At 44.3% G+C, this 24057-nt stretch overlaps 1 protein-coding gene across 1 annotated transcript; it reads right to left on the bottom strand.

Moving 5' to 3' along the window:
• Positions 1 to 7502: 7502 nt before the first annotated feature.
• LOC139259535 (progonadoliberin-3-like) lies at positions 7503 to 19562 on the bottom strand. Its single transcript, XM_070875022.1, has 3 exons — positions 19422 to 19562; positions 10491 to 10580; positions 7503 to 7574 (listed from the first exon to the last, which is right to left on the bottom strand). The coding sequence occupies exons 1-3, from the start codon at positions 19560 to 19562 to the stop codon at positions 7503 to 7505; spliced, it is 303 nt and encodes a 100-aa protein (XP_070731123.1).
• Positions 19563 to 24057: the final 4495 nt, after the last annotated feature.

Below are 24057 nucleotides of genomic sequence, written 5' to 3'. Positions count from 1 at the left end.
ACTTTAATCTACATATTGATTGGGCTAACCACACTGGTAGCAATGCAGTGGAGGATGATTTCCTGGAGTGTATTCGGGATGGTTTTCTGGACCAATATGTCGAACAACCAACTAGAGGGCTGGCCATCCTAGACTGGGTGATGTGTAATGAGAAAGGACTAATTAGCAATCTTGTTGTGCGAGGCCCCTTGGGGAAGAGTGACCATAATATGGTAGAATCCTTTATTAAGATGGAGAGTGGCACAGTTAATTCAGAAACTAGGGTCCTGAATTTAAGGAAAGGTAACTTGGATGGTTTGAGGCGTGAATTGGCTAGAATAGACTGGCAAATGATACTTAAAAGGTTGACGGTGGATAGGCAATGGCAAACATTTAAAGATCACATGGATGAACTTCAGCAATTGTACATCCCTGTCTCAAGTAAAAATAAAACGGGGAAGGTGGCTCAACCATGGCTAATAAGGGAAATTAAGGACAGTGGCAATCCAAGGAAGAGGCATATAAATTGGCCAGAAAAAGAAACAAACCTGAGGACTGGGAGAAATTTAGAATTCAGCAGAGGAGGATAAAGGGTTTAATTAGGAGGGGGGAAATAAAGTACGAGAAGAAGCTTGCTGGGAACATAAAAACTGACTGCAAAAGCTTCTAGATATGTGAAGAGAAAAAGATTAGTGAAGACAAACTTAGGTCCGTGGCAGTCGGATTCAGGTGAATTTATAATGGGGAACAAAGAAATGGCAGACCAATTGAACAAATACTTTGGTATTTTCACGATTCACGAAGGAAGACACAAATAACCTTCCGGAAGTACTAGGGGACCGAGGGTCTAGTGAGAAGGAGGAACTGAAGGATATCCTTATTAGGTGGGAAATTGTGTTAGGAAATTGGTGGGATTGAAGGCCGATAAATCCCCGGGGCCTGATAGTCTGCATCCCAGAGTACTTAAGGAAGTGGCCCTAGAAATAGTGGATGCATCGATGATCATTTTCCAACAGTCTGTCGACTCTGGATCAGTTCCTATGGACTGGAGGGTAGCTAATGTAACACCACTTTTAAAAAAAGGAGGGAGAGAAAAAGCGGGTAATTATAGACTGGTTAGCCTGACATCAGTAGTGGGAAAAATGTTGGAATCAATCACTAAGGATGAAATAGCAGCACATTTGGAAAGCAGTGACAGGATCAGTCCAAGTCAGCATAGATTTATGAAGGGGAAATCATGCTTGACAAATCTTCTGGAATTTTTTGACGATGTAACTAGTAGAGTGGACAAGGGAGAATCAGTGAATGTGGTGTATTTGGACTTTCAAAAGGCTTTTGACAAGGTCCCACACAAGAGATTGGTGTGCAAAATCAAAGCACATGGTATTGGGGGTAATATACTGACGTGGATAGAGAACTGGTTGGCAGACAGTAAGCAGAGAGTTGGGATAAACAGGTCCTTTTCAGAATTGCAGGCAGTGACTAGTGGAGTGCCACAGGGCTCAGTGCTGGGACCCCAGCTCTTTACAATATACATCAATGATTTGGATGAAGGAATTGAGTGTAATATCTCCAAGTTTGCAGATGACACTAAACTGGGTGGCGGTGTGAGCTGTGAGGGGGATGCTCGGAGGCTGCATGGTGACTTGGACAGGTTAGGTGAGTGGGCAAATGCATGGCAGATGCAGTATAATGTGAATAAATGTGAGGTTATCCACTTTGGGGGCAAAAAACGCGAAGACAGAATATTATCTGAATGGCGGCAGATTAAGAAAAGGGGAGGTGCAACGAGACCTGGGTGTCATGGTTCATCAGTCATTGAAAGTGGGCATACAGGTACAGCAGGCGGTGAAGGCGGCAAATGGCATGTTGGCCTTCATAGCTAGGGGAATTGAGTATAGGAGCAGGGAGGTCTTACAGTTGTACAGGACCTTGGCGAGGCCTCACCTGGAATATTGTGTTCAGTTTTGGTCTCCTAATCTGAAGAAGGACGTTCTTGCTATTGAGAGAGTGCAGCGAAGGTTCACCAGACTGATTCCCGGGATGGCAGGACTGACATGAGGAGAGACTGGATCAACTGGGCCTTTATACATTGGAGTTTAGAAGGATGAGAGGGGATCTCATAGAAACATATCAGATTCTGACGGGACGGGACAGGTTAGAGGCGGGTAGAATGTTCCTGATGTTGTGGAAGTCCAGAACCAGGGGACACAGTCTTTGGATAAGGGGTAGGCCATTTAGGACTGAGATGAGGAGAAACTTCTTCACTCAGAGAGTTGTTAACCTGTGGAATTCCCTGCCGCAGAGAGTTGTTGATGCCAGTTCATTGGATATATTCAAGAAGGAGTTAGATATGGCCCTCACGGCTAAGGGGATCAAGGGGTATGGAGAGAAAGCAGGAAAGGGGTACTGAGGGAATGATCAGCCATGATTTTATTGAATGGTGGTGCAGGCTCGAAGGGCCGAATGGCCTACTCCTGCACCTATTTTCAGTGTTTCTATGTTTCGATATCCCTTTGCAGATTTTTTGTGTCCTCCTCACAATTTGCTTTCCCACCCATTTTTGTATCATCAGCAAACTTGGGTACAATACACTTGGTCCCTTCATCCAAATCATTAATATAGATTGTAAATAGTTGAGGCCCCAGCATCGATCCCTGTGGCACCCCACCAGTTACTGTTTGCCAACCAGAAAATGACCCATTTATCCCGACTCTCTGTTTTCTGTTAGTTAGCCAATCCTTTATCCATGCTAATATATTACCCCCAACCCCGTGAACTTTTATCTTGTGCACTAACCTCTTATGTGGCACTTTATCGAATGCCTTCAGGAAATCCAAATACACCACATCCACTGGTTCCCCTTTATCCACCCTGCTCGTTACATCCTCAAAGAACTCCAGAAAATTTGTCAAACATGATTTCCCTTTCATAAAATCATGCTGACTCTGCTTGATTGAATTATGCTTTTCCAAATGTCCCGCTACTGCTTCCTTAATAATGGACTCCAGCATTTTCCCAACGACAGATGTTAAGCTAACTGGTCTATAGTTTCCTGCTTTTTGTCTGCCTCCTTTTTTAAATTGGAACGTTACATTTGCGGTTTTCCAATCTGCTGGGACTGCCCCAGAATCCAGGGAATCTGCAGCCACGTTTTTTAAGACCCTACGATGTAAGCCATCAGGTCCAGGTGACTTGTCCGCCTTAATCCCATTATTTTACCGAGTACTACTTCTTTAGTGATAGTGATTGAATTAAGTTCCTCCCTCCCTATAGCCCCTTGATTATCCACCATTGGGATGTTTTTAGTATCTTCTACCATGAAGACCGATACAAAATATTTGTTCAACGTCTCTGCAATTTCCCTGTTCTCCATTATTAATTCCCCAATCTCATCCCCTGGGAACCAACATTTACTTTAGCCACTCTTTTCCTTTTTATGTATTTGTAGAAACTCTTACTATCTGTTTTTATATTTCATGCTAGTTTACTTTCATAATCTATCTTCCCTCTCTTTATAATTTTTTTAGTCGTTCTTTGCTGGCTTTTAAAAGTTTCTCAATCCTCTGGCTTCCCACTAGTCTTGGCCACATTGTGTGCCCTTGTTTTCAATTTGATACTATCTCTTATTTCCTTAGTTAGCCACGGTTGGTTATCCCTTCTCTTACAGTCTTTCCTTCTCACTGGGATATATTTTTGTTGCGAGTTATAAAATATCTCCTTAAATGTCTGCCACTGCTCATCAACCGTCCCATACTTTTATCTATTTTCCCAGTCCACTGTAGCCAACTCTGTCTTCATAACCTAGAACACTGGTTTGTGCTCCAACTTTCTCACCCTCCAACTGCATTTGAAATTCAACCATGTTATGGTCACTCATTCCTGGAGGATCCTTTAATAGGAGATCATTTATTAATCGTCTCATTACAGAGTGCCAGATCTAAGATAGCCTGCTCCCTGGTTGCTTCCGCAACATACTGTTCAAGGAAACTATCCTGGATACACTCAATGAACTCTGCCTCAAAGCTACCTTGGCCAATTTGCTTTGTCCAATCAATATGAAAGTTAAAATCGCCCATGATTATTGCTGTTCCTTTTTTACAAGCCTCCATTACTTCTTGATTTATAGAAACATAGAAAATAGGTGCAGGAGTAGGCCATTTGGCCCTTCGAGCCTGCACCGCCATTCAATGAGTTCATGGCTGAACATGCAACTTCAGTACCCCATTCCTGCTTTCTCGCCATACCCCTTGCTCCCCCTAGTAGTAAGGACTACATCTAACTCCTTTTTGAATATATTTAGTGAATTGGCCTCAACAACTTTCTGTGGTAGAGAATTCCACAGATTCACCACTCTCTGGGTGAAGAAGTTTCTCCTCATCTCGGTCCTAAATGGCTTACCCCTTATCCTTAGACTGTGACCCCTGGTTCTGGACTTCCCCAACATTGGGAACATTCTTCCTGCATCTAACCTGTCTAAACCCATCAGAATTTTAAACGTTTCTATGAGATCCCTTCTCATTCTTCAGAACTCCAGTGAATACAAGCCCAGTTGATCCAGTCTTTCTTGATATGTCAGTCCCGCCATCCCGGGAATCAGTCTGGTGAACCTTCGCTGCACTCCCTCAATAGCAAGAATGTCCTTCCTCAAGTTAGGAGACCAAAACTGTACACAATACTCCAGGTGTGGCCTCACCAAGGCCCTGTACAACTGTAGCAACACCTCCCTGCCCCTGTACTCAAATCCCCTCGCTATGAAGGCCAACATGCCATTTGCTTTCTTAACTGCCTGCTGTACCTGCATGCCTACCTTCAATGACTGATGTACCATGACACCCAGGTCTCGTTGCACCTCCCCTTTTCCTAATCTGTCACCATTCAGATAATAGTCTGTCTCTCTGTTTTTACCACCAAAGTGGATAATCTCACATTTATCCACATTATATTCCGTCTAACAGTGTAGCTACTGTTTTTTAAAGATCTCTCTGCAGAATTATTCGATTCACCAGGACCCTAGTCCCAGCACGGTCTAAGTAGAGCCCGTCTGAACGGAACAGCTCCCTCTTAGACCAGTACTGGTGCCAGTGTCCCACGAACCAAAACCCATTTCTCCCACACCAGTCTTTGAGCCACTTTTTAAACTCTCTGATCTTAATTACCCTATGCAAATTTGCTCATGACTCAGGTAGTAATCCAGAGATTATTACCTTTGTGGTTCTGCTTTTTAATTTGGCCCCTAGCTGCTCATAATCCCTCGGCAGAACCTCTTTATTTGTCCTACCTATGTCATTGGTTCCCACGTGGACCATGACAACTGGATCTTCCCCTTCCCATTCCAAGTTCCTCTTCAGCCCAGAGGAGATATCCTCAACCCTGGCACCGGGCAGTTATCACAGCCTTCGGTACTCACGCTCTCGGCTGCAGAGAACAGTATCTATCCCTTTAATGATACTGTCCCCTACCACTACAATGTTTCTTTTAACTTGCCCCACTTGAATGGCCCCCTGTACCACGATGCTGTGGTCAGTTTGCTCATCCTCCCTGCAGTCCCTGCTCTCGTCCACACAGGGAGTAAGAGCCTCGAACCTGTCGGACAAGAGCAAGGGCTGAGGCTCCTCCTTCACTCCATCCTGAGTCCCCATACCTTCCTCACTCGTAGTCACACCCTCCTGTCCCTGACCACGGATCGAATTTGAATTAATTAATCTAATTGACTAGCTCCTGGATCACTGTGTCCAGGTAACTCTCCCCCTCCATGATGTGTCGTAGTGTCCTCAGCTCGGACTTTAGCTCATTAACATGGAGCCGAAGTTCCTCAAGCTGCAGACAGTTGCTGCAGATGTGGTCACCGTGGACCTCGATGGCGTCCACCAGCTTCCATATGTTGCAGCAGTGATACATCATCTTCCCTGCCATCTCTAATGTATTTAATTAATTAGATTTACTTTTTAGTTATTAATCCCGGCCCCTAATTTAAAGCAAGAAAAGAGAGAGAAAAACTCACCAACCAATCACTTCCCTGCCTTCCTGTGACGTTGAATGTAGTCGTCCTGTTCTCCTTTGTCGCCCTCTCTTACCTGCTTGCGTTGCTCCCTGTGGTGGCTGGCTGCTACTGCTCCTCCTCTGTTCCCACCCAGGTCGGGTCGGGACTGCTGCTCTGTGTCCTGGGGCACTGGGCTTTTATCCCCGGTGGCTGGCTGCTACTGCTCCTCCTCTGTTCCCACCCAGGTCAGGTCTACAGGTACGAGCGCTGATCCCTGTAAACTTGTGGGGGGGTAAGGCCTCCTCCCCATACATCTGTGACCTCTTCGATTACATTCAAAATACTCATCAATAAGCCTTCTTGCAGCTCGATGCCATATAGATATAACAGCCAGGAATAATGGCTGACATAGATAGTATAGCCCCCATTTTAAAAAATATCCTTAAATCTCCTTTAAAACGAACTATAAACTCACATAAAACTTCACTGTGAAAAACTACCTTCTTCTCCCAATCCTTTTATGCACTGAACTTCTGCTCCATTTTTAAAATGGCACCATTAGCGCCGGGTTCGCCCTGGGTCCGATCTGGGTTCGAGTGCTTTTTGCTGGCAGGTTCCTGGGCGGACGGTAAATCGGGCAATATCGGCAAAAGTTCTGCCCGGGGCGCTAGTGCAGCATTGCACGCCGATTGACGTCATCCAAATGGTGAAAACATCAGGTGGGCGCTAAGTTTTAGCTCCACCGCAAAACCACTGCTGAAAGTTCCACCCAGGCGCAAAATGTTGTGCGCCTCATTTAATGACAGAAACATTTTTTTTTACGTTTTGCCCAGACACTAAACCGGTCGCAAACCCCTCAAAAATCCATCCTGTTGAATGTAGATAGGGTGTAAACAGCAGAATCAGCAACAGTTACCATGGGAAAGAGAAAAAAAAATAGCGACAGAGGTCATGGTTTGAAATTGTTGAACTCGATGTTGAGTCCAGAAGGCTGTAAAGTGTCTAAACGAAATATGAGGTGCTGTTCCTCGAGCTTGCGTTGAGCTTCATTGGAACACTATAGAATGCTAAGGACAGAGGTCAAGGACAGAGAGATCAGAGTGGTGTGGGGGGAAAATTAAAGTGACAGGCGACCGGAAGCTCAGGGTCACGCTTACGGACTGAATGGAGGTGTTCTACAAAGCAGTCACCCAATCTGCATTTGGTCTCCCCAGTGTAGAGGAGACCCATTCTCAAATACATTGATGAAGGCCGACATGACTTTTACAAGAATGTTTGTTTGGAGAAACAATTACAAAACGTAACCACTTATCAAAAATGTAAAAGAAACATACCATCTTTCAGGCAATGGAACCAGTCTAATATTTATCTGTATTTGAAGTTTTTTTATGATAGTGATACAAACTTAGCTACTTCAAAGTATCATATGTATTTGCTTCTAGATATCAATACATCTTACGTAAATCTTAGCATTAAAATATTGATCAAATCTTCTAGGAAGTATTTTGAATATAACTATGTAATTGTCTGTGAAAGACAATCAGTCAACATTTTGCTGCAAGTTTGATGGGAGCTTCCTCTTTTTCCGAAATTTTCTGTCACTGATGTCTGGCTGTCAACACAAGCAAAAATAAAACAATTATTAACAAAAGCAATTCAATTGACATTTCTATGAAGGTAATGAAAATATAAACTACACAACAAAAGAACAGTGCCACTTGTTTAGTTACATGTTACTTTTAATAGTTGATTTTATTAATAAGATAAAATCCTACTGTGATGTATGTAGCACACAAATCACTGACTCCACACAGTCTGGTGTAAATCTAACTACTGTGACCTTCGTCCTTTATTGTTCAGCTCCAGAGTGCCTCTCAGGTGTGGTGGTCAGCCTTTTATAGTGCCTGTTCTAGGTACTTCCAGGTTTCCCACCACAGTGCCCTCTGTGGTGTGGCATAGTGCTTACATTACATTTAAGGTACCAGAACGATACACACATCAATACATAACATCACCTTCCCCCCCCCCCCCCCCCCCGACCAGGACGCAGGCCGACGAAACATACATCAATACATAACATCACACTTGTCCAACGGAAGGCAGGTAGGCATAGACAGTGCATTAGTATGGTACATTAACTAGTTATTGACTGGTAACGGATCCCTGATTTCCTTGTTAGCCCTTATCATTAGTTGTACTTCGTATCCATTATTTTACACAAATACAGTGGCTAGTCAGCATTAAAAAATTAATTCTTATTATAAATTCGCCATCTCACATTAACATAGCTCATTTTAGACTCGCTCTGCCTTACAGATGTCCTTTGTGAGGACCACTTCTTGGTAAGGCCCTTTTAAGACTCTCGGGTGCATTTCCTTTTTAAGGCGCCATCTTTGATGCAGGAGGATTCCACGAGGCTGCTCCTTGGGCGCCGCCATCTTTGATGCTCTGCTGCTCTGGACATAATGCCGCCGCCATCTTGCTCTCCGCCGCTCCGGATGCCCTCCGCCGTTGCAGCCTCCGCTCCCCTCCGCTGCCACCTGACTTGCCGCTTCTCCGGCGGCCACCATAGCCGCCTCCGCTGCGGCCGTCGTGGCCTCTCCAGCGGCCGCACTTGCCGCCTCCCCCGCGGCCTCCCCTGCGGCCGCCGACCTCCAGCTGCTGCCGCCGCCCGACTCCCTCTGCATGGGCCCCTCCGATCCGCCGGCCATCCTGGATCCCTCGCACCCCACCCGCAGCGCCCCACCGGCTCACCCCCCCCCCCCCCCCCCCCCCCACTAGGCCCGCCTCTGCAGGGCTGCTTGCCTGTGGGGGTTGAGGCTGCAGGATCGCTGTGTGAGGTCCGGGCCTGGGACTTGCCTGTGGGTGGATTGAGGCTGCAGCTCCAGCTCGGTCGGCGCTGCTTCCTGGGGACCCGGGGCACGGCAGCACCCCGTGGAGCAGCAGCCTGTGGAGGGTGAAGTCTTCCCAGCTCCCACGGACCGTCCCCATCCACCTCCGGCCGAGGAGCGTCGGCCCATCGCCTGCAACGACCCACAAAGGTAAACCGTGCATCTCGTCCCCGTGGGACACCTGCACCATCGCTCTGCCGAGAACAGGTATTAGTTCCCTGGTGTAAGTACGCAGCTTCGCCAGGACCGGGACCAGCTTGGGTCGTGCAGCTGGGTTAATCCACAGTTTATCATAAGTTCTCCGATTCATCAACGACGGACCCAAGCCCGTGTCCACTTACATACTCACAGGGACTCCGTTGATTTTTACTTCCCTTATCACTGGGGGCGAATCGTCGGTACACGTGTACAGTCCCAACACCTCATCATCTTCTGCCTGCTCCTCGCTGGATGGTGGATCATCCCCCATCTCCTCAGCTACATGGTGAGTCCGATTTCTTTTACACATACGCTGAAGGTGGCCTTTCGTGTGGCAGGTATTGCACGAGTACTCCGCAAACCTGCACCGGTGAGCCCCATGGCTTCCTCCACAGCGCCAGCATGGTGCTGCTTGATTGGCCCCCCTCAGCGGACTCTGAGTTCCAGGACCCCGAAGTCCATGCTCTCTGCCCCGGGCAGAGCCAAGTTCTGCAGTTTTGTCCGTGGTGAGTGCTATCCTGTGGACAGTGCCTGCCGGGTTCGAGACTGTGTGGATTATTTGCTTGGTGCTGCAAGTCGAGGTCATATATCCCCGGCTGATGGTGATGGCCTTTGTCAGAGTGACTGTGGGTTCAGTGGCTAACAGCTTGTGAAGGAGGCTCTCGTGGCCAATCCCCATGACAAAAACGTCCCGTAAAGCCTCGTCAAGGTGTGCGCCAAACTCACATGGCGCCGCGAGTCTCCCGAGGTCCGCAGCATATTTGGTGACATCCTGGCCCTCAGGTCTGCAGTGATGGTAAAATTTGTATCTGGCTGTGAGGATGCTCTCCTTCAGTTTCAACTGGTCACGAATGAGTTCAGTCAGCTCCTCGTATGACTTGTCCCTGGCGCTCCCGGGTGCCAGCAAATCCCTGACGAGTCAGTAAACCTCATCTCCACAACTGGAGAGCAATATCGCCTTACGCTTATCTCTCATTGCGTATGTGTCCTCCGTCAGGTCATTTGCTGTGAAGTAGTACTCAAGCCTTTCCATGAAGGCCTCCCAATCATTGCCCACGGTAAAATCCTTTAGCGAGCCCAGAGTAGCCATGGTTGCTTGGAGTTCGTCCGCTTCCTCGTTGCCAATGTGGTGTATGTAGCACACAAATCACTGACTCCACACAGTCTGGTGTAAATCTAACTGCTGTGACCTTCGTCCTTTATTGTTCAGCTCCAGAGTGCCTCTCAGGTGTGGTGGTCAGCCTTTTATTGTGCCTGTTCTAGGTACTTCCAGGTTTCCCACCACAGCGCCCTCTGTGGTGTGGCATAGTGCTTACATTACATTTAAGGTACCAGGACGATACACACATCATTACATAACACCTACAATGCCAACATGTTTCTTTCAGCATCACCACAGAAACAGAGCTAAACATGCAATTATAATCAATGATACTTACTAAAACAGCTTGAGGACTATTCATCTTCTGGTATAAGTATTGATATTTGGGTATCTCAAAGTCACTTATTACATCTTCATCATTTATCATCTGAAATGAAAAAGTAAATTTTACAAAATTCCAACAATACCATTTCCAGGGGTTGGATTATTTAAAGTACTCCAGTTAAAATCTGCGGGGCCAAAATTGTCATCCGCCCGAAACGGGTCGCACCTACCGCCTATCAAGTGTTCCGTCCGCCCCAATGCAGGGGCGGACAATCCGGAGAAATTCAGCTCTTTGGCTTTTGTTTCTGGTCGGAGTGGTTTTGGTGTGGGGAGAGGGGCGGAAGTGCAGTCGGGTTGGAGTAGCTGCCACTAGCGGGGCGGATGTGGGGGTGGGTCGGAGTGACGTCATTGCGCTGGTGCATCACAACATCCCTCCCCTTCAGTTAAAGTGGAGGGCCGCTACGAACTCTGAAGCCACTTTAGTGGCAAACACTGGGCCACCAGGGTGAGTTTCGGCCAGGCCAGTGGCCTGGCACCCAAGAGGGGTTGTGCCAGGCTGCCTGTTGACGGCCTAGCTGAATCCGTGGGCATAATTGTCGGCCCAACCTGGCAGTTGGCCGACAATAAAAAATAAAATGACGTCGTTGGCAATGCCACCTCCTCTTTAAGGGTGGCCGTGCTGCCAAACCACAGAAAGGGTACTGGCAGAAAAAGCAGCGCCGCTCCGGCAGGGCAATTTCCGAAAGGGGCAATTCCCCGTGGGGCAACTTAGGAAAGGGGTCGCCGCCGGTCGGTAAGGGGTCAGTGCATGCATGACGCAATGGGAAAATAGGTAGGGTGGGGCGGGGGGGGGTGGGGTAGTTCCCTACACCGCTCCAGAACTGAGGAGAGCAATATCTAAAATGGCAACCCCTCCGCAGCAACTCGGCAGCCAGTCTGCACCGACCCGTGGCCTTACAGAAAGGGGCAATTTCGGCCCCTGCATCTTTTCGGGTGAGGTACCAGAGGGTGATCAGGATCTGTGGAACTGTACCCCAGCAAGATTTGCATGCTTTCAGGAGAGGCAGGGAGGGAGAAAGTTATTGAGGGAAAAGGGTACATACTGTTCCAATGATACATTTATTAGGAAGGGAATAATTATTCTGGGTGAGGTGAACAGGTTTCTGACTTCAAAATCAAAGGGAGTATACTCTACACATTGTTTTTCAAAACATATGTATCTGTATTTAAAACAGATTAACTGGTTATTCATCTCATTTTCTTTGTGGGACCTTTTTGTGCACAAAATGGCAGCCACATTTATCTACATATCAGTAACAGCATTTTAAAATAATTAATTGTGCGTGAAGTGCCTTGAGATGTTTCTGTGACATGAAAAGATGCTTTACAAATGCAAGTTCTTTTTTCTTTTTTCTATTTAATTAAAAATCTTGTATATGTCATGCATCATAGGGCATCACACCTGGGGAGTAACATCCATCACACTATAACCGTGCATGCTGTGACATTTTAATTGTTTTAAATAATCTGTTTAATTAGCCATGCTGATTGGCTCAAGTATGCAATAGTTACTACCTAGGTAGGAAATGCTACTAGACAGATAGCAAAAACTACTAATCAATCAAGGAACAGTAACTTGCACAACACCAACTAAATTAATTGTTCAAGTAATGTATTCAACCTGCTTTAAGCTGGCATTTTCCTTCCTCACTCAGGTCAGTCCATACAGATAAAGCTAATTTTTACAGCATGATAAACACATAAGAAATGCACAATTCTGTTAAAAATGTTGCCATAAAATGAGTAATTTAATGCCTATTAGAAACTTCTCGAAAAAAAGTATGGCCCTTTGTTTGGGATTTGGAGTAATGATTACTGATTTAGTTCCATAGCTTGAACACCTTCAACTGTTTCAACAAGCTTTACAAAGTACTGACAAATTGTGTGTGTGTATAGGGGCGATCTAAACCCTGCCCATTCCAGGAATCAGTCTGGTGAACCTTTGTTGCACCCCCTCAGTGGCAAGTTATCCTTCCTTAGATAAGGAGACCAAAACTATACACAATACTCCAGATGTGGTCTCACCAGGGCCCTATATAATTGCAATAAGGTGTATTTACTCTTATACTCAAATCCTCTTGTAACAAAGACCAACATACCATTTGCTTTCTTAATTTCTAGCTGTACCTGCATGATAACTTTCAGTGATTCATGTACAAGGACACCCAGGTCCCTCTGAGCACCAACATTTCCCAATCCTTCACAATTTAAAAAATACTCTTCCTTTCTATTTTCCCTACCAAAATGGATAACTTCACATTTCTTCACATTCCATTCCATTCCATTTACCATGTTCTTGCCCATTCACTTAGCCTGTCTATATACCGTTGAAGCCTCTTTGAATCCTCCTCACAACTTACATTCCCACTTAGCATTGTTTCATCCGCACACTTGAATATATTACATTTGGTCCGCTCATCCAAATCATTGATATAGATTGTGAATAGCTCGAGCCCAAGCACCGAAACTTGCAGCACCCCACTAATTACAGTGAGCACCCCTCTCCCTCCAGTCTTAAATAGTGGGGTTACATTAGCTATCTTCCAATCCATGGGAACCGTTCTAGAATCTATGGAATTTTGGAAGATGACAACCAATACCAATGCATCCACTATCTCTATAGCCACCTCTTTCAAAACTCTAGGATGCAGGTCATCAGATCCAGGGGATTTATCAGTTTTAAATCCCATTGAGTTCAGTTATTTATTTTATAAAATATTGACTTTTTTGTTCCACCACTCTTGGTAGACTTTTAATATTTGTTTAAAGCGCAATAATTTTATGTACTTATTTATTCTTCCCCCTCCTTCCCCAAAGTCTTCCTTTCCTCATTTATTTACATGCTTCTAAAAATATTTTTGTTCCTACCCCTTTACTTTCCAGAATGGATTTTAATTCTTGATGGTGCAGCACTGCCCAGAGAGATTTATGCCTCTTTTGAATCTCCTGTGACTATCACCTGAATAGTTATTTACTATGGTCTGCCCCCGATGTCTGAGGTCAGCATCAAAGCACTTCATAAATATTCCACTCTCACCCCAGTGCAGACATCAATCCTCCTCAGTGATATAAGAAACCTTACCCTAAACAACACTACTGGCTCATAATTTGCATTGAATGCTTTACGTTATAAAATGGTGAAAAAAATAACATTTTAAACTTTGATTTTTTTTTGTAGTTTGTAATTTTTCTGTCCTGTGACACAAGTCATCATAGTGCACTCTGGGTATTATGAGCTGTTTTGCTATCACTGTCGACTTCCAGCGCACATATCTTGCACAGCTGGCCTTCCCCTTCCCCGTCCCCCACTCCCCTGCATTACTCCCTTACCACCCCCACCACCCTGAAGCTGAAACCTGCTGGATTCACTAAGGCTGGCCATCATGAATCCTGGATTAAAAAAATCTTTCCAGCAATATATTTATGTATTTTTGCCCTAGTCCTCAATGGTAAAGATTTCCAGATTAACTTAAATATAATTGTGTTATGGTCACTAGTTCCCAAGACTTACACTACTTCTACATTCTAAACACTGTTCTGATTGCTTGCTAGGTCCAAGCCAAATGTAAGTTAACCCTTAGTCGGCTTCTTAATTTATTGAGCAAGAACAATCATGCTCTATATTGACTAATTCTGATTCAGATTCCCCGCAAACATGTGAGGATTTCCAGTTTATGCTGGGTTGATTGAAGTCACTCCCCTGCTTCTCACTACCTACATCCAGCCGATAGTCTGAAAACTTGTCAAGCTGAGCCATCAAGCCGGAGGGATTAATAGCCATGGCACTCAAATGTATGGGGGGGGAGAGGGTGAACAGCGAGAGGCCGCGGTTCATATTGGGACCAATGACATAGGTAGAAAGAGGGGGAGGTCCTGCAGGCTGAGTTTAGGGAGCTAGGAGAGAGATTAAAAAGCAGGACCTCAAAGGTAGTAATCTCTGGATTACTCCCAGTGCCACGAGCAGAAGTAGGAGGATAGAGCAAATGAACACATAGCTGGAGAGATGATGCAGGAGAGAGGACTTTAGATTCCTGAGGCATTGGGACCACTTCTGGGGAAGGTGGAACCTGTACAAGCTGGACGGGTTGCACCTCAACAGAACTGGGACCAATATCCTCGCGGGGCATAGGGGGGCGTTGCTAGAGTTGTTGGGGAGGGTATAAACTAGCTTGGCAGGGGGATGGGAACCTGAGAATAGATTCAGTAAGGAAGGGAGTAAAGCTGGAATTGGAAAGCAAAAATGTAGGAAGTAAATTTGAAGGACAGAGAAAATAAGGGCTATAAATAAGTCAACAAGAAGGTCTGACTGTAGTAAATGGTAGATACTTCAATGCAAAGAGTATAGCGAATAAAGCAGATGAGCTGAGAGCACAGGTAGACACTTGGGAGTATGATATTATAGCTATTACAGAGACATGGCTAAAAGAGGGGCAGGTATGGCAGCTCAAAATTCCTGGTTACAGGATTTTCAGATGGGATGGTGGGAAGCTAAAAAGGGAGAGGGACCATGGTATTGATTAAAGAAACTATCACTGCTGTGAGGAGGAATGATATGTGAGAGGCATCACCAAACAAGGCCATATGGGTCGAACTGAAAAACAAAAAAAGTGGCGATCACACTGCTGGGCGTGTTCTATAAAGCCCCCAAACAGTCAGAGGCAGATAGAAGAGCAAATATATGGCAAATTTCTGAGATGTGCAAAAACTATAGGGCAGTTATAGTAGTGGATTTAAATTATCCTAATATTAACAGGGACAACATTAGTGTGAAGGGTAATAGAGGGTGCGGAATGCCTAAAATGCATTCAAGAGAACTTTTTTAGCCAGTATGTAGCAAGCCCAACACGGGAGGGGACGGTTCTGGATTTAGTTTTCGGGAATGAAGCTGGGCAGGTGTAAGGGGTATCAGTGGGAGAACATTTAGGTGCTAGTGACCATGATTCAGTTAGATTTAAGGTAGCTATTGGAAGGGACAAGGATAGACCAGGAATAAAAGTTCTAAATTGGGGAAAAGCCAACTTCGCTAAACTGAGATGTCATTTAGCCATACTGGATTGGAAACAGCTACTTGAATGTAAATCAGTGTCAGAGCAGTGGGAGGCATTCAAGGAGGAGATCCGCAGGGTTCAGGCCAAATATGTGCCCTTTAAGAAAATGGATGGGGCTAACAAATCTAGAGCCCCCTGGATGTCTAGGGACATACAGGGTAGGATAAAGAAAAAAAGGGAGGCTTATGACAGATACCAAGGGCTAAATACGGCAGAATCTCTACAGGAGTATAGAAAGTCCAAGAGTGAAACTAAAAGGGATATTGGAAAGCAAAGAGAGAGCATGAAAAATTCTTGGCAAGTAAAATCAAGGAAAACCCAAAGATGTTTCATAAATATATTAAGAGCAAGAGAATAACTAAAAAAAGTGTGGGGCCTATTAGAGACCATGAAGGTAATCTTTGTGTGGAGGCGGAAGATGTGGGTATGGTTGTTAATGAATACTTTGCGTCTATTTTCACAAAAGAGAGGGGCGATGCAGACACTGCTATCGAGGAGGAGGAGTGTGAAATATTAAATGAAATAAAGATAGTGTGAGAGGAGGTATTAAGTGGTTTAGCAACTTTGAAAGTGAATAAGTCCCCGGCCCGGATGAAATGTATCCCAGGCTGTTAAGCGAAGCAAAAGAGGAAATAGCAAAGGCTTTCACCATCATTTTCCAATCCTCTCTGGCTTCAGGTGTGGTGCCAGAGGACTGGAGAACTGCTAATGTGGTACCTTTGTTTAAGAAAGGGGAAAGGGATAGACCGAGTAATTACAGGCCAGTCAGCCTAACCTCATTAGTGGGAAAATTATTGAAAAAAGTCCTGAAGGATAAAATAAATCTACATTTAGAAAGACACGGATTAATCAGCGACAGTCAGCATAGATTTGTTAAGGGAAGATCGTATCTGACTAACTTGATTGATTTTTCGAGGAGGTAACCAGGTGCGTATGATGTAGTGTATATGGATTTTAGCAAAGCTTTTGATAAGGTCTCACATGGCAGATTGATCACAAAAGTAAAAACCCATGGGATTCAGGCCAAAGTGTCAAGTTGGATCCAAAATTGGCTCAGAGACAGGAAGCAAAGGGTAATGGTTAATGGGTGTTTTTGTGACTGGAAGGATGTTTCCAGTGGGGTTCCACAGGACTCAGTACTAGGTCCCTTGCTTTTTGTGATATACAGCAATGATCTAGACTTGAATATAAGGGGTATGCTTAAGAAGTTTACAGATGTTACAAAAATAGGCTGTGTGGTTGATAATGGAAAAAGAAAGCTGCGGACTGCAGAAAGATATCAATCAACTGGTCAGGTGGGCAGAACAGTGGCAAATGGAATTTAATCCAGAGAAGTGTGAGGTAATGCATTTGGGGAGGGCTAACAAGGAAAAGGAATACACATTAAATGGTAGGACACTGAGAAGTGTAGAGAAGCAAAGGGACCTGGAAGTGCATGTCCACAGATCCCTGAAGGGAGCAGGCCAGATAAGGTGGTTAAGAAGTCATACGGAATGCTTGCCTTTATTAGGCGAGGAAGAGCATATAAGAGCAGAGGGGGTTATGCTTGAACTGTATAATACACTAGTTAGGCCACAGCTGGAGTACTGCATGCAGTTCTGGTCACTGCATTACAGAAAGGACGTGATTGCACTGAAGAGGGTACAGAGGAGAATTATGAGGATGTTGCCGGAGTGGAGAATCTTAGCTATGAAGACAGATTGGATGGCTGGGTTTGTTTTCCTTGGAACAGAGGAGGCTGAGAGGAGACCTCATTCAGGTGTTTAAAATTATGAGGGGCCTAGATATAGTGAATAGAAAGGGCCTATTTCCCTTAGCAGAGGGGTCAACAACCAGGGGGCATAAATTTAAAGTAATTAGTAGAAGGTTTAGAGGGAATTTGAGGGGAAATTTCTAGATGCAGAGGGTTAAGGGGGTTTGGAACTCACTGCCTGAAAGGCAAAAACCATCATCACATTTAAAAAGTACTTGGATGTGCACTTGAAGTGCAGTAACCTGCAGGGTTACAGACCTAGAGCTGGAAAGTGGGATTAGGCTGGATAGCCTCTTGTTGGCCGGCACGGACACGATGGGCCGAAATGACCTCCTTCCCTGCTGTAAACTTCTATGATTTTATGGGCCCGAGTTTGGTCGACTTACCGTCAGCTGACGCCGAGTTTTCTCGGTGGTCTCGATGGTTTTTGGGCGCTCTCCCCTCCGAGTGAGTTTGGTCAGGCCCTCATGCCGATGGGGAGAGAAGACCGGTGGGTACCGTCCGCCGGCATGCGCCGGCGAGCAACGCCCACACGAGTCCTCCCGCCCTCTGCGTCCCCAGTTTGGTCTGGGTGGTCCTCCACTCTAGCAGGGTAAAAGACTGCCGAGTGGAGGCAGGTTTTACCTGAACAATACGTATGTAGACCTGCAAAAAAAGGTTAGTACACTTTTCTTTATTTCTTTTGCAGTGATTTAGGTGGATTATGGTCCCCTGAAGGATTTCTGTTTTTTTTTATTGTTTTGAAAAAAATTTATTTTATCAGTTCCCCCCTCCCTGGGCCCGACTCTATCCTCGGTGGTACTTTGCTGAGGATTGCACTTGCCGCCCAGAATGGGAGCTAATGCCTGCTGCCACCCAGAATCGGCGTGCAAGGCCCATTTTTGCCGCCGGGCGGTCTTTCCCACATTTTTTCATGAAACTTCCACCCAAGGGTGCCGTCAGGATCTTAGCAGGACTTGGGCGGAAATTAGGTTTCACCAAACTCGGGCCCAATGATTCTATGACCTTCTTATTGGAAATAGATTAGAACAGTTAAAATAGCTCACCTCAATAGGGACAAAATTATATCAGAAATTATGTTAAGGAGTCATCATCATCATTATAGGCAGTCCCTCGGAATCGAGGAAGACTTGCTTCCACTCCTGACGTGAGTTCTTTGGTGGCTGAACAGTCCAATACGAGAGCCACAGACTCTGTCACGGGTGGGACAGATAGTCGTGAGGGAAGGGGTGGGTGGGACCGGTTTACTGCATGCTCTTTCCGCTGCCTGCGCTTGATTTCTGCATGCTCTGCAAACCTGAGCACAAACCTGAGAAGTCTCGTATTCAGTACCTGGCCTGTACTGAGTAGCTGACCTCAGCCAAGGTGGAGGTAAAAACCTTCGACTGAAATTCTGTGGGGGTTCAACCTGTCTCCTGCTGTAACTCTAGCAGAGAACCAACAGAACCCCAGAGAAATGGTGGAAACCACTGAACAAGGCCATTTCTGCTACTTCCCTGGGGGCCTCACCGAATTCCTGCTAGTATTATGATGAGAGTTGGGTTGAACCACCGGAAAATTTTAGTTACCTTACAGTTAGCATTGACAGCCCTGAGATAGGGTAGGGAACATTAGTTCAGATCCCTGTAAGTGACTAATTTTAGTGACTGGTGCTAGAAAATGTGCTTATGAGGATGTCAGTCAAGGAGTGATGCAAGCTCGGGTGAGGCACCTGCTGTGGTCCACAGACCAGTAAACATTCATTTTCTAGGGTTGCACACAATGAGAACATGAGTGAGGTACCAGCAAGTTATCACCTGTGAACTGTAGTCCAACATCTTAGTGCCTTCAGCAGAGGAAGGAAGGAAGAAAGAAAGCAAGAAAGGCTTGCATTTATATAACGCCTTTCACGACCAACGGATGTCTCAAAGCACTTTACGGCCAATGAAGTACTTTTGGAGTGTAGTCACTGTTGTAATGTAGGAAATGCGGCAGCCAATTTGCACACAAGCAAGCTCTCGCAAACAGCAATGTGAAAGGTCAAATGAACTTTGTGTTTGTGAGTAACATAACAAATAATAATGAAATAAAGACTGGGTCTTACCTCTAGATAAGTATCCATACTCACTGCATTCCTTTTCCCTCCAGGCAGCCAACCATGCGACCAGTGCTGAGAAATACAACCGTGAGCAACAAAAACCATTGCTATCAGAAAATGAATGGAAATTATTTTGGTAATTTCCATTGGAATGAAGAGGAAAAGGCTTCAGAAAAAGTTGAAATAATTCTGTAAAATGGGAAAAGAAATAGAAATGAGCTCTGAAGAAAACAGATCCTTTCCTTATTTTGTGTCAAAAGAATAAAACTGCTAGGTGTGACTAGTAGGTAATTATTTGTCGAAAGGCCTCCTCACTCAGAGTTCTTACTCTTTTTCACTGAAAGTAAAATTTTCAGTTGTTGCACTTTAATATATAGCAGATCTACATCGCATCATCAATTGACAACTATGTGATTTAATTATTTTTCAAAACTAAGCCTACAACCGGTATATAATCTGTTAAGATGAAAACACATGTGTGCTTTTAAAAGAAAAGTCCCTTGGTGTACAAAAGTGCACTTTAAATTAAAACATTTAAGTGGGATTTAAAGCTTACAAATTCACTAAACCACTTGGCAGCGCTACAGCTTTGTTCACGTCATCACCTGTGAAAGTAATTAATCTTATATGGTAACTTTGGCTTCTATTACAGAATAACAGCATTGTCCAACGCTCTCCAAGCATAGGCATCTAACATTCTTGTCAATCTGTTTCCTTCAAATTTGCTACCATTCCCATATGCATGTTTTACATTATCGAAGAAAATGTTAAATGCGCTTTCTCATGGTCTGCTTTTGGTCATATTAGCCTACAAGTGGTAGTCAGTCACTTAGTAACCATTTAATATCCAAATCAACATATAAGTGTCAGAATTGGCTCAGTGGTAGCACTCTCACCTCTGTCAGATGATGTGGGTTCAAGCCCTACTTTAGAGACATGAGCACATAATTGTAATATAGTTACACCTAATGGACTACTGTGGTAATGCAACCACTGCTGTTTATACAATAAAGGAAGTTCCAGATTGAAGCCATCTTGAGTCTGTGTGCTTTAGTGATGTCGTAAGGAAAATATAACATTGGCGAACGAGGATGGGATAATCGGATTCCCAAGCTGAAATTTTTGTTGGTGGTTGATTCAGCCAACCTGAACTGAAGAGTCTAGTTGACTGCATCTATAGGAATAATAGGGCGTTTGGGTGAGTTCCATCATGATCGAGAGACTTTCGGAGCATATGTGGAGCGGCTAGAAATGTTTTTCACCGTGAATAGTATTGTCAAAATTACCAATGATGAAAACCATAACCGGGTGGTTTTAGAAAGAAAATGGGCTATTTTCATGACTGAAGCAGGCCCCGCGGTGTATGAAACACTGAAAAATGTGCTTGTTCCTGTCAAGTCCAAGGACGGACCACTGAAGGAGAGAACAGCACTACAGTTCTGAGCCCCTAGAAATTGCTGAAAGTTATCGTTTTGGAATACGAGATCAATTAATTGAAGAGAGTGTTGATTCCTGGATTCTTTTACCTCAATCTGGTTCAGCAAAATTACTGAAACGAATACCGTTTGTGCTTTAAACAAAGCAAGCTTTTATTTTACCGGCCGGCAAGACTTATCAGACAGAAGATATACTCTCTCGATAGAGCGTACACACTCCCTACGGATAAGTGACGTTACATTGTCAAGGCACGATGGTTATACATTTTCGACAAAAGATAACAAGATAGGGCTAGAGTGACATCCCAGCTCAGCCCATCTCTTTTGATCCCTCCTTCCCTTCGTCCACTCATAAGCCGACCCAAGCATGGTCCGATTTTAAACAAAGACCTTCTGTCAATGTTTCAGGTTAATAACATGATTTAATAAGACCTTGAGGTTTTTCTGTAAGCTGTGGTTTTGTTTCAATATGTGTTAGTGTTGTAACATTTCGCAGTCTCGAGTCTGAGATGTCATGGCTATTCCTCCATGAATTGTTTGTTAGCTTATACTGTCCCTATACAATTCCCACGTTCTCAACTTCAATGTCTCTATACATTTTTAAACATTCACATTAGTATCAGTGAGTACATTGTAGCTTTAAAAAGGCTACCCATTCACTGTCATTTCGGAAACTTTGAAGACCAAGCATTGCGTGACCGTTTCATTTGTGGGATGAAAAATGAAGCAATCAGAGGAAAGTTGTTGACAACCCCTAACTTGATTTTTGATTTAGCTTGTCTTACTGCTATGTCGATGGATATGGCCGACCAATACCACCGAGAATTTTGTGCCATTTCCAGTCGTCAGACAACCGAGGTGAATTGCCTGCAGGGTAAAAGTAAAAGGCAGTTGGGCCCCAAGGCCTCAGCAACTGGCCATGGTAACAGCACATTGAAGTTGAGCTATCGGTGTCTTGGACAACACATTGCTCAAAGCTGTCCATATGTGAAGGCAGAGTATTTATTTCTGCAAGAAAACAGGGCATCTTGCGAAGGTATGCCAACTGAAGAGTAAACCGGTGTTCAATGCTATAAGTAGAAATAGCCAGAGACTACATAGCATTGATGAAAAACAACAGTACAAGGAGATTTTGGAGATACACGTCATCAGGGGCACGAGGGTACCTAACAATGATTTGCGATGTATCGTCATCCAAGTAAACATTGCAGGAACCAGGACTGGTGCATCCGTAGTACCAGAATTGAAATATCTCGACAAGTTGAGTGATTTTCCACTGGAAAAATCGAAGATAGAGCTGCGAGGCTACTCAGGAGAGCAAATCCCTCTGGTAGGATGTATCACCGTATCAGTGATATACAAAGATCAGTTCCAGAGCTTGCCTCTCTTAGTAGTGGCAGGAGACAAGCCTGCCTTAATAGGTAGAAATTGTTTTGGATCACCGAAACTGGATTGGATTGAGATTTTTTGTGTTGAAACGAGATTTGCATCAAAGGATGATGTCATCAAACAGTATCCGAAGGTGTTCTGTGAAACACAGTCCAATTCAAGGCTTCAAGGCGCGTGTCAGAGTACAGAAGGTCACTAAACCAGTTTACTGCAAGCCATGTCCATCCCCAAAGCACTTAAGTTGAGCAAGCACTCAAAAGACTAGAAACTGAGAACATTATCTCTAAGGTAGATCAAACTAATTGGGCTATATCCATTGATGTCTTAGCTAAGTCAGATGATAATGCAGATGCTATGTCCAGGTTGCCATCCCCATCACATGTTACACCCAATAGAGAAGAAGTCACAGCTGAAGAGATTGGTAGAGCAACCAAATGTAACCCAGTTATGTCAAAGGTGTATGATTACATAGAAAATGGCTGGCCAAACCAGGTATCAGAGAAAGATATTCATCCATACTTTGTAGGAATGAATTGTCTGTGGATAAAGATTGTATCGTGTGGGGTGCAAGAGTGGTTATCTCAAATAAATTCAGGTCCAAATTGTTCGGAAATCTTCATGACAAGCACCTGGGAATGTGCTTGACCAAGAGTTTTGCACACAGTTACTTATGATTGCCAAGTCTAAAGATACAGAGTACATCATTAGTCAGTGTACAATATGTTAATCGGTAAGCAAGAAACCACCATCAGTACCATTACAGAAATGGCCTCCCAGGATGTGGCAAAGGTTGCATATAGATTTAGCTGAGTTAGAAGGACAACAATTGTTAATTGTGATTGATAGCCATTCGAAGTGTGTAGAGGTGGTTCCAATGTGGAAAATAACAACAATTAAAACAATAGACAATCTGCAAAGATTGTTTTCTTCATATGGCCTCCCAGAAGAAATTGTGTCTGATAATGGGCATCAATTTTGTTCAGAGAAATTTGCACAGTTCATGAGTAGAAACAATGTGAAACATATCAAAGTTCCGCCGTACCGCCCTGCTTCAAATGGTGCAGCAGAGTGCACAGTACAAATTGTAAAACGTGCCCTCATCAAGTAAATGTTGAATCCAAATCCAAAGAAATGGCAGTTGTCATGGGACCACAAACTGGCAAATTTTCTAATTACTTAACGTAATACTCCTCATATAACGACTGGTTGAACATCAGCAGAGTTGTTTCTCAATCGACAGCCACAAACCAGATTGTCATTGTTGAAGCCAAACCTGGCACAATCAGTAGAAGAGAAACAATTAAGAGAATCATGATAGAGGTAGAATAAGAGAGAGAAGTGTGAAATTGAATCAGAAGGTGAGAGTAAAGAACCATCACCATTAATGGTTAAAGTAGTTACCAGGAAGAATAGTGAAGATATGTGGCCCTCGCACATATTTGGTCAAGATGTTTGATCATGGAACGGTTAAGTTTGTTCATATTGATCATATTTTACCTACAGTTGTGGAAGGAGCTGGAAGTTGGAATGATTCGATTATTTCTGATGAGTCAGATAGTCTTATTACAAGTAGAGTACCAGTAGAAAATCCTACATCAGATACACTAGAAACAAATCCAAGGATTGAAGTCTTGAGTCCGAGTCAGGCAGACAAACAGTCTGAAGTTGTAGAGAGTCAAAATGTAAATCAAGGGTTACCCTTGGAGACAAATCCTCCACAGGTTCAGCCTAGAGTGAGTCTAAATTTGAGATCGTTTGGAAAGTACGAGAGCAAAGGTATCCATTTCTTTTAGTATGTATAACCATGCAAGTTATGT

Source organism: Pristiophorus japonicus, chromosome 3 (genome assembly GCF_044704955.1).
Source record: "Pristiophorus japonicus isolate sPriJap1 chromosome 3, sPriJap1.hap1, whole genome shotgun sequence".
Taxonomy (NCBI): Eukaryota; Metazoa; Chordata; class Chondrichthyes; family Pristiophoridae; genus Pristiophorus; species Pristiophorus japonicus.
Note: the sequence above shows the minus strand (reverse complement) of the source record. Positions and strands in the feature narration are given on the sequence as shown.